This window comes from Erinaceus europaeus, chromosome 5, assembly GCF_950295315.1.
Source record: "Erinaceus europaeus chromosome 5, mEriEur2.1, whole genome shotgun sequence".
In the NCBI taxonomy this organism is placed as follows: domain Eukaryota; kingdom Metazoa; phylum Chordata; class Mammalia; order Eulipotyphla; family Erinaceidae; genus Erinaceus; species Erinaceus europaeus.
The window spans coordinates 39,536,567-39,548,686 of NC_080166.1; the positions used below are offsets into that span (position 1 = coordinate 39,536,567).

At 37.4% G+C, this 12,120-nt stretch overlaps 1 protein-coding gene across 1 annotated transcript in view; it reads left to right on the forward strand.

Annotated features, from left to right (window-relative positions):
* Nucleotides 1-9,850, forward strand: part of SPEF2 (sperm flagellar 2) — a 305,327-nt gene extending 295,477 nt beyond the window's left edge. Inside the window, exon 41 of the mRNA XM_060191863.1 lies at nt 9,630-9,850. Coding sequence (XP_060047846.1) covers nt 9,630-9,719 — 90 coding nt within the window. The 3' untranslated portion in view covers nt 9,720-9,850. The remainder of the gene's footprint in view (nt 1-9,629) is intronic.
* The last annotated feature ends 2,270 nt before the right edge of the window (nt 9,851-12,120 follow it).

A 12,120-nucleotide genomic window follows, 5' to 3' on the forward strand; every position in this document is an offset into this window, starting at 1 on the left:
TCTGGTAACAGTATGGAAGTTTGTCAGTTGAGGAGCCACCACCAGTCTGTTTTACCAACAAAAAGACTGCTGAAGGGAGGAGAGGACTCCCCTAAGACTCACCAAATGCAACTGTGAATCTCCATTGCTACTGCCTTCAGAAGCTTGAACAGCAGGGGAGAAGCCCTGTGCTGACACTGGAAAGCAGAGAACTGAGCAGGAAACTCAGGAGAAGATCTACAACTTGGTGGCCTAGCAGTGGGGTTGTGTAGTGGGAGCCGTTCCATATTGTTCTCCTTATGAGAACATGGTGGATAATTGCCTCACAACCTACAGATTATAAATGAGACCTGTTTAGAAACTCACAGGGACCAGCAGTGCTGCCCAGCTTGACTCCAGCTGTTGGGAGAGAAACTGAATTGAGCCCGGAGCTTTGGATGCTTGGATCTCTTTGCATAACCACTATGCTATCTCTCCTCAACCTTGCTTTATCTTTTGGTCAGGAGTGAGTGATTAAGCTAAAAAACCAACTTATAGGTAACTACGCCTAAGCTACCATAGCCTACAGGGAAGAAAAAGAACAAAGGAGACTTAAAAGCCACTGCAACTCAAGCATTGAGATAATATTGAAACAACTGTTAATTTCCAAAACTGTAAACTTTTTAAGTACCTTACTTAGACACAAGTCACCCCAGGCAAGAGTGATCAGTGGACTAAAAACTACTGCGAGAAGGACCTCATAACTATAATAATGGTTAAACCAAGGAGAAACATTGGAGAAATGAACTAGGACAAATGTCTAGCTAAAAGCCCCCCAAAGGTTGAAGCACAGAACAATGAGGTCAACACCCAAATGCTAGTAAAGGAATTAGTCATAGGAGTGAGGAAAAAGTTTGAAAGAATTGTCATCAGAAATGCAGAAACAACAAATGAGACTCTAAAAGAAGGCACTATCTTGAAATAATTAGAACTAAAAGCTGAAATAGCTGAGCACAACTAGCTGAACAAGCTAATACAGTATGAGAACAGGGTAACAAAATAGCTGAGCTACTGAAAACAACAGGGGAGAGAAAATAGACTAAATGTGGCAGGAAACAGAATTTGCAAGATTAATTAGAGAAATTAGAGAAAACTAAGAAAGAAGTATGAGATCTTAAAGAGATTAAGAGATACTGAAAACAACAACAGAGAGATATGGGATGATGTCAAAAGAAATAATATATACATTATAGGTTTACCAGAGGAAGAAAGAGAGGGAGTGGGGAGAAAGCATTCTATTCTACAGTACATAATAGAAGAGAGCTTCCCTAGTGTAGACAACATAAAAGAAATAAAGGTTCAAAAATCCCAGAGAGTCCCACACAGAATTAAGCTTTCTCAGACAAGCAACAGTTTAAGGAATCAACTATCACCAATCCTGCCCTGCAAAAAGTTCTGAAATGTCTCCTATAAACAATCAGATTACCATAAACATGCCATATATCAGAACATTCTAAAATTTTAGGATAATGGTATTAAAATATCTTCATTCTATAATATCAATAAATGTCAATGGCTTGAATTCACCTATTAAAAGGTGTAGAGTAGGAAGATGGATCACAAAACACAACCCAACCATATGTTGTCTGTAGGAATCCCACCAAACTGAACAAGACAAACATAGACTCAAACTGAAAGGTTGGAAAACTACCATACAAGCCAATCATACACAAAAAAAGGGCAGGAGCAGCTATGCTCATATCTGACATGATAGAGTTTAAAATAAATTTTAAAAAGATTGTGATGGATATTCCTTAGTGTTCAGAGGATCAGTAAATCAAGAGGACTTAATGATTATCATCATCTATGCACCCAAGGAGAGTCCATCTAAATACATCAAGCATCTGCTGAAAGAGCTACAGCAATATATTAACAGCAACACAGTAATAGTAGGGGACTTAAACACCCCACTCTCTCAACTTGAAAGATCATCCAGGCAGAAAATCAATAAAGAAATGAAGAAGCTAAATGAAGAGATAGATAAACTATAACTAGTGGACATTTTCAGAGTAAAAATGGTAATTTTACTGTTTTAAGCCCAATTTGGATAGATCTTGAAGAAATCATGTTATGTGAAATAAGTCAGAAACAGAAAGATGAATATGAGATTATCTCATTCACAGGCAGAAGCTGATAAACAAGATCAGAAGAGAAAACAGTAAGCAGAACTTGGACGGGGTTTGGTGTATTGCACCAAAGTAAAAGACTCTGGGGTGAGTGGAGTGGGAAGAGTTCAGGTCCTGAAACAGGATGCTAGTGGGGGTTGTACTGTTGTGTGGAAACTGAGAAATGTTATGCATGTACAGACTATTGTATGTACTGTCGATTATAAAATATTAATCCCCCAATAAAAAAATAAAAACAAAACTTCCATTCAAGGCAGAACAATGAGTGCCAAACCTAGTTGCTGCTATCCTTCTGTTTGTGATGGAATTTTGCGTGCAAAAGTTACAAAAGATCTATATAGGGTGTTTTTGTGCCAGTGGCTAAATCTTCAAGATAATCAAGTTTTGGAAAGTGGAGAAAGAGAAGAGGAAAGCTATATTAATTTTGGTTGCTTTTTAGAGAGTAGGCAACAGTAAATGTGGAAGGAAAAGCTTGGGACCAGGACTGCAGGATAAAGGCTGAAGCCCATTCCCTTTAAGAATAGGCTGCTGACGATTTAAAGTGATACCATCTAGTTCATAAGAAAAGGCTAGGTTGAAAATTATTCAGTTACCACATACCACATACCAAATAGGATTCTATTTGAGAATCAGTGAGGGATGTATAGGCTTTTGAAAGGGATTATGCTTAATTCCTATGTCCCCAAGTATTTCTTTTTCTTATAACCATACCATATTATTACATTTAAATATTTAACAGTTCTCTTTAAAAAATCTGTCAATTTAAATAATCTCAAAATATTTTACAGATATTCAAATTAACTGTACTCATATATTCCCAGACATTTATTGCTTACCTTGAAATACTTATGCTATGTGTCCCCCTTCAGCATCTTTATTCACTTATTTTATTTAATATAGATCAGTTTTCCTCTTTATTTAGAATGCAAAGAGCATAAGTCATAATGACCCATGTCCCAGTGTCTCTAGGTCATTGAGGATAGAACACATCAGAAATAGGCAGAGGGTTGGGCAGCAGAGAAGGTGAGTCAATGTTATATGCAGCATAGGGGAAAGTCACCAGCTGAAGGGACTCATAGCTCTTCTTTCCTCCTCATGAATGTCATTGTATATAAGTGGGAATATGAGGCCCACCATTTCAGATTGCATAACATATATATATATAGATATAGATGTAAAGATAGATAGACATAAGTATAGTTATAGATCATGTTTTATAGAACAATTCTTTTATTTTCAGTAAAAAATAGTTTTCAAAATCCAGTGGAATTATGTTTAATAAGATGTATCTTGTTTATACATTACCAAGAACAAGCAGGAGCATAAAATGGTATAATTATGTTTTTCCCAATGAGATAAGAGCTCTCCAAAAATCAGGACAACCTGGGCTTATCTTTACTCTGTTTAGAATGACACAGTGAAGGAACCAGCAGTGAAGGTTCTACTCAGCAATTTCATTCAAAAGTAGCCAACAGATGACTGTCTTTGAAAATCAGTACCCTGAAGATATGTTCTGACTCCCATTGAAAACTGGAGTCTATGGAGTCCTTTCTCAAATAAATATTTATATAATTTACTTATTTAAGCTAGAAAAGCACACCAGAGCATTATTCTGGCACGTACATATTCTGGGAATTGAACTCAGGGCATGTGTACATGTTTGGAATTTTCCAGGTCCATTTTGAGCATCATAGTTCTCTTTGCCAGGACTATCTCTAATGTAGCAGATTGTCCTGCATTCAGGGTCTCCCATGCACCATATTCCAGGAAAAACTTGATGGAGAGAGCACCAAAATCTCGACATCCCCCAAATCATTCTCTGATTTGGGAGATCCCCTCTGGCCAACAACTACACAGCTGGAGACATTAGACTTCCAATGAACCTGTTTCAGTGTATGAATATTCCCTGGCATCCATATAGCAGAAAGGGAATCTTCCATTCAGTCAGTTCTTCCATTTGCTTGTTCATTGCTATGGTGATTTGAAGAGACAACTGCATCAACTCTCATTCCATTCTCCTCACAATTGCTCCACTGTGGAATTAAGAATAAGATAGTGGGCTCACTGGTATAATGAAGAAATCAAGGAGAATTGAGCTATGAACTGAAAAATCTAAAATCTGAGTTGAAAATGAAAGAGGCTTCTTTTCTAGTAACATACTATATTATGATTTTTACTAACCAAAAAAGATAAAGAGAAAAAAAGTAAATGGAATAGGGATGAATCTTAAGACTGAGAAAACCATCCTATGATCCTGTCAACTGTTTTTTTTCCCCCTCCTTCTTTCCAAGCTTCATGCATAAGCAAATAGATCACACTTCAAAATGAGCTATAACCACAGCAATGTTATTTGAAGATCTTTCCAGATAAGTAGAGCAAAAGCTAGAGTGTGGTTTTTCAGATTAAAATGTTGTGTGTCATCATAAACAGTAGGAAATGAAGTTGTTGCCTGACAGCTTTTTGTTTACAAGGCAGGTGTTTACATGTAGCATTATTTAAAAATACCTAATGTTAAAAAAAATGAGGGTTTTTTTTTTTTATATGTTTAGTTTTGCTGGGAGGTAGCCTCTTTATGGTTAAGAGAATGGGCTTGGGAAAGGCAGAGTCACACCTGGCTAAGCACTCACACTACACATTACAGTGCTTAAGGATCCAGGTTCAAGTCCCTGGCCCCCACCTGCGGAGGGAAAGCTTCATGAGTGGTGAAGCAGGGATACAGGTCTCTCTCTCCCTCTCCCTCTCCCTCTCCCTCTCCCTCTCCCTCTCCCTCTCCCTCTCCCTCTCCCTCTCCCTCTCCCTCTCCCTCTCCCTCTGTGTGTGTGTCTATCTCCCTCTCCCCTTCAATTACTATCTCTATCCAATAAAAAAGTGAGAATAGGCTTGTAACCATACTAATTAAGTTACATGTACAAATTATGTGCCCTTTGGCAAGTGATCTTGTGATGCCTAGCTTTTCCATTCTTATAAAAAAGGGGGAGGGGTTAACTGTCAAAATACTTCATTGGGTTCATGTACATCCTGAATGTCTTTTTTTTTTTTTGCCTCCAGGGTTAATGCTGGAGTTTGGTGCTTTCACTATGAATCCTCTGCTCCTGGAGGCCATTTTTTACAAATCCACTGCTCCTGGAAGCCATTTTTTTCCCATTTTGTTGCCCTTGTTGTTATTGTTATTACTGTTGTTGTTGGATAGGAAAGAGATAAATCAAGAGAGGAGGGGAAGATAGAGAAGGGGAGAGAAAGATAGACACCTGCAGACCTGCTTCACCGCTTATCAAGCAACCCTGCTACAGGTGGGGACCCAGGGGGCTCCAACTGGGAACCTTATGCCAGCTTTGCGCCAAGTGTACTTAACCTGCTGGGCTGCTGCCCAGCCCCTGGATTGAATGTCTTAATATTTAAAAATTGCTTAGCTCAGTGTTTGGCAGATAGGAACTGCTCCATAATGGTTAGACTCTATTAGTGTCAGTATTATTTCTACTACTATTGATAGTAACATTAATGCTGGTGTGTTGGTAGTTTGAACACACATTAAATGTATTTTGAGCCATGTGAACTTATATGTTGATAAACTAATAAGCTGGCATTTCATTTCCCGGATGTAGCATCTGCTTTTTGAAAATGAAATATTCATTGGTACAGTGCCATGTTGAGAAAGGGTCCAAATTGAAGACCTAGGAAGCCCTAAGTGGTCAATACCTCTTTGGAACATCATATTTTGTGGTCAATTTTAGAGTTATTAGTAAAAATAATTCAATGTCTTCTTCATAGATTCTTATATAGGAAGCTATTTTCAAGTAACTCCCCTAAGATATTAAGCAAATACTTTGGTCCAGTGTAACAAGATCAATGACGGCAGTATAACTGGCTTGTTTGAGAATAAAGATAATACTCTGTGGTCAATTATCCAAAAATGTAAGAGAACACACATTTTTTTAAAGTTGTTTTTTAAAAATATTTTTATGTGGTCTGGGAGATGACATAGTAGATAAAGCACTGCACTCTCCTTTTTCATTAATAAATACAATCTTAAAAAAGACATTTAGAAATATTTTATCTTATTTATTTTAATGAAAGAGATAAATAGAGAGAGATACAGGTATAGAGATCGGAGCACTACTAAGCTCTGACTTATGGTGGTTCTGGGGGATGGGACCTAGGACCTCAAAGTTCTAGACATGGAAGTCTTTTGCATAACCATTATTCTGTCTCCCCAACTCCACACCAATTTCTTCTTTTTTCCTTTTTTAAATATATAAAATAAAAAATATCAACAAGATCATAGGATAAGAGGGGTGCAATTCCACATAATTCCCACCACCAGAGTTCCATATCTTATCCCCTCCCTTGAAGGCTTTCCTATTCATTATCCCTCTGGGAGCGTGGGCCCAGGATCATTATGGGGTGCAGAAGGTGGAAAGTCTGTCTTTTGTAATTGCTTCCCTGCTGAACATAGGCATTGACAGGTAGATCTATATTCCCATCCTGTTTCTATCTTTTCCTAGAGGGGCAGGGGTCTAGAGAGGTGGAACTTCAGGGTACATTGATGAGGTTGTCTGCCTGGGGAAGTCAGGTTGGAACATGGTAGCATCTACAACTTGGTGGCTTAAAAAGCATTAAGATATAAAGGAGAGCAAAACTGTTTAATAATCAGGAACCTAAAGGCAAGAATATAACAGATGTGATTTGGGATCTAAAGTTTGTTAATTTTTTTTTTTTTTTAACCAGAGCACCGCTCAGCTCTGGTTTATGACTGTGTGGGGGACTGAACCTGGGACACTGGAGCCTCAGACATGAGAGTCTCTTTGCATAACCATTATGCTATCTACCCCCACCCAGAATTTTTTGTTAATTTTTAATTGACAAAATTTAATGCCTCCATAGAGGTTACATAGGCTCCTGTGCTGACTCTGGGACCCAATACAAATCAGTGGGGTTTACAGTCAACAATATTTATATACTTTTCCCATTTGGGATCTGCTCTCTTCCCTAATCCAGCTTTCCTGCCCTTTTTCCAGCCATGATATCATCTTTGTAGACAATAACCTGGATCCACTTATATATCAGATGTCAGGCTCAGGCAAAAACTAATAAAGTCATGGGCCCTTTGTAACATACCTAAAATAGACCTACACGCTGTTTCCAAAATGGTGACCACAAATCTTCATCTGCAATATTCCAGCCTTTAGGTTCATGATTAATCAATGATTTGTATAGCTTTATATGTTAACTCTCTTTTCAGCCACCAGATTCCAGATGCTAGTATGATGCCAACCAGATTTCCCTGGACAGGCCACCCCACCAATGTGTCCTGGAACTCCAATTCCCTAGAACCCCAACCCACAAGGGAAAGAGAAAGGCAGGTTGAGAGTATGGATCGACCTGTCAATGCCCATGTTCAGTGGGGAAGCAATTATAGAAGCCAGACCTTCCACCTTCTGCATCCCACAATGACCTTGGGCCCATACTCCTAGAGGGTTAAAGAATAGGAAAACTATTAGGGGATGGGATGGAATATGGAGTTCTGGTGGTGGGAACTGTGTGGAGTTGTACACCTCTTATCCTATGGTTTTGTCAGTGTTTCCTTTTTATAAATAAATTAAAATTTAAAAAATTCGTAGAATGTCTTAAAAAAAGAAATATAACTAGAAAGCTGGATCAAGGAAGAGAGTAGCTCTCATATATGGGGAAAGTATATAAATACTGTTAACTATAAACCCCGTCAATTTGATTTGGGGGCCTATATTCTGTGCAGAAGCCCGTATAACCTCTGCATCCCTGTGGATCTGAGCTCACATTCTGTGGTCATAGATAGCTTGGAGCATTCTAGGCTGCACCCATCTTTCTCAAGTGGTAGAGTATTTTGGCCCAATCTCCCTTCCAAGAATGGGGTAGTCCCTACCATTATTGATCTACATTGAGGGCAAGGTCCTCTAGGGCCCCACAAAGGGATCCATTATGTTGTTCTTGATGGAGATGAACAGTGCCAGTGGAGAGAGGGATTTGTTAGAGGTCTAGGCCCATCTTGTCTATCCACACAAATTTCTATTAATTTTCTATTAGCAACCTAATACATATAGTTTCTTATGATGAATGTATGCTAAATAACTGCACATTTTTTTAGCAAGGCCAAAAACACCTTTAAAACTGAAATCTGTTCAGTGGGAGGTTCTAATAAATCTTTTATTAAAATCAAGATGTCATCACAAATTTCTTGTAAACAAATAAATCTGGACTCAACTATATGAAGGTAAAATGCCTATAATATAACTGTGATTTGAAGGGAATTTCATCTCAGTTTGTTTTTATGATATCTAATTTTAAAATAGTCTTTACCTTTACCTTTTGCCTTTATATCAAAATATGCTGACAGTTTCAATGCATATTGTCTCTAAAGCACCATGTTAGGCATTTCCACAGTCTTAGATTTTTCTCTACTAACTACTACTGAATATTATATCCCCTGATATTAGCAATAAACTTAGCCAATAGTGGTTTAAATTTCCCCCTATTTTGTAATCTTTCCCATACTGTGTTGTGACTGGAAATCTCAGATAACTTCACTTTTCATCCCCAAGTTAACTTTTAGTCATCAGTATTATAAATGATAAACCTAGCATTCAGAGAAGGGATGTTATTAAAAACTGTGATGAGTGGGTTCAAAAAGGTCACTAGTGAACAGGTGTTCCTTTTCAGTTTGTTCACAGAGGACTGGCCTTTGACTATGGGAGATCTATGTTTTTAGAGTGAGATCTCTCAAGAATCAGGGATTCACAATGTACATGCCACTAAGGTCAGATCAGATAGTGAACTAATTCACGTCTTCGTGAGAAAAATGACCACAGAAAATTGCAACCTTTGGAATTCAGCTCTGAAGAAAGGAAACTGACATTCTTCAAGCACTTCCCTAAACTTGTGAAATAAAAAATTGCATAATCTTGACATATTTCCCACACATTTTGGGCTCTTCTGCAGTGTTACAGCACTTCAAATTTATTTTTTTAAACCTGTTATTTAAGTTATGAGAAGACTAGGTATTTTAATGAATAAAAAAAAGATCATTCTCTCACTAGTGCTTAAAATAGAATGAAAAATAAAACTATATCTCTAAAAAAAGCTGATTTTCTAACATTAAACAATTTTATAGATATGATTGGTTTGATATTGAATTTTTAGTATTATGTGAATACTAGATTTATTTATTAATAGGGAAATAATAATTTAGATTTCCCCATATATGGCAGTCTCTGTATGACTGCTTTAAATAATGATATTTAATCAAATATGACAGTTCTACTCTTAGGAAAGGAAATAAAGCTCCAAGAGCTCTGTATATTTCCTAGAATATATCTAGTAAGCCATAGGATTCATTTAGTAAAAGCAGTGTTTTCAAGGAAAAATTAAAATTTTCTATTTAATAACTGCCATATAGGAAATTTCCACTGACCATTTACTAGAATTTATAACTTATTTTTAATTTCTACTCAGGATATTAAAACAGTCCTCCAAAGGAGTGAGCATGCACAAGGAAGTGATGGAGAGAGATCTCCTTCAAGACTTACAGAGGAAAAGAAGTGAAGACAAGATTGTGACTTTTATAATTTGACAATGAGTCTTCCAAACAAAAAATGTGAACATGGTGTTTGTTGGTCACTATAATTGTAAGTGTAAATGACCACTTCCAATTTATGAGGGATATTGAAAAAGGAACCATTTTTAATTCAAATAATATTCTGCAATAAACGTTAAATTCCAGAGCAAAAATTAAAAAATGGAATGTTTTTTGACATGATTCTGAAAATAGAAGTTACCAAAGCAATGTGTTTAATAGTAGATGCACATAAACAATCCTTATGAGACAGATATGACTTAGGAAAATATAATGAGCACCCCTCCTGCTAAGTTCTATACTTGGGAAGAACAGCTATGTGTATTTTCTATATGCAGTACATTATTACTTTTGAGTAGTAATGTATTCTCAGTGGGTGGGTTATTGTGTTTTTTTCCTCACTTGGTGGATTTGTTTTCAGGACCTTCTTCCTCTTTTATTCAATCTCTAAATGCTGGAGGGTCCTAGAATATAGCATTCTCAATCTATATGTAAAGTGATCCATCACTTTTATTACTTTAAGGATATTATATAAACTAATGCTAAAATACTTATCCCCATCTTTCCCCCAAAATCAACATGTCTGAGGCTGAATTATTGATTTTTTTCATCCTCACATCTGTTCTTTCCATAGCTGTCCTCATTTCAGGCATCTATGCTCTTTTCCCTTTGTTAAAAAAAAAAAAAAGACCTTGAAGTCACCTTTAATTTCCCATTTTCTCTCATAGCTTAACTTCAGTCTATCAGCAAATTGTATAAATAGTACCTTCAAAATGTATCCCACATATAATCTTCTCTGCTCTCATACAAGAAGTACGGTTCAACCCGCTACCTTCATTTGCCTGGATTTTGAAGTAGCCCTTTAACAAGTTCTTGCTCACCCTACAAACTGTTCTCATAACTGAGAAAGAAAACCTGTTATATGCCATTCTTACAGGAGTGAGGTGGTATCTTAGTGTTATAAATCAAGCCTTACCACTCCTCTGCTTCAAGGCTTAGACATCCAGTTTCATGCAGAGTCTAGCCCTGGTTCTTGCCTTGATCTTCCCACTTAATCTTCTTCTGAAAGCATTTCACTTTCTGCCTCTTAAGCACTTATGTAACAAATCCACCATGTTGACCCTGGAACAAATTAGGCATACTTTTAGCCCCATGACCTTTGCAGTTTCTTTTCTCTTTTAACTAGAATGATTTTTCTTTCCAATATCTCTAAAGCCCTCTCCTTTGTTTTCCTTTAGGTTTTTGTTCAAATATCATTTTGTCAATAAGTTCTACCTTCAACACCTAATGCAAAATTTACATAGCGTATCAATCCTACCCACCTCACTTAAAAAATTATTTTACGGGAGTCCGGCGGTAGTGCAGTGGGTTAAGAGCAGATGGCACAAAATGCAAGGACTGGCGTAAAGATCCCAGGTCTTGCTACCAGCTCTCCACCTGCAGGGGAGTCACTTCACAGGCGGTGAAGCAGGTCTGCAGGTGTCTTTCTCTCCCCTTCTCTGTCTTCCCCTCCTCTCACCATTTCTTTCTGTTCTATCCAACAATGACAACATCAATAACAATAATAAATACAACAACAATGAAAAATAACAATGGCAACAAAAGGGAAAATAAAGAAATAAATATAATAAATTTAAAAAATATTTATTTAAAAATATTTTACAGGGGTCAGGAGGTAGTGCAGCAGGTTAATGGCACATAGTGCAAAACGGAAGGACCAGGACCAGCGTAAGGATCCTGGTTTGAGGTCCCTCCACACACACCCCCCCCCCCCCCCCCCGCCCCGCGAGGGGGCGGGGGAGGGGCAGGGTTCCCTTCACAAGCAGTGAAGCAGGTCTGCAGATGTCTATCTTTCTCTCCCCCTCTCTATCTTCCCCTCCTCTCTCCATTTTTCTCTGTCCTATCCAACAGCAATGACAACAACAATAATAATGATAAACAACAAGGGCAACAAAAAGAGGAAAGAAATAGCCTCCAGGAGCAGTGGAATCGTAGTGCAGGCACCAAGCCCCAGTTATAACCCTGGAGGCAAAAAAAAAAAAAAAGAAAATACAAAAAAAAAATTTTACTTCTCTAATGCAGTTACCAACATTTCACAAACTACTGATTTACTCTTGTTTGGTTGTCATTTCATTAGGGTATGTGTTTCATAAAATTAGGGAAGTTGTGACTTTCCTTTACTGCTATGTCCCAAAACTCAGATGAAATTCACAACCATTTTAAATTATGTTGACACATTTTGAATAAAATTGTGAAAATATATTTAATCCATGAGACCATGACCAGTTAAAAAACTGTTAGTGGGAATTTCATTCTATATTTAGAGAATGGCATATTTCCTAAATGTGCTAACATTCTTTGGAAGCTCCA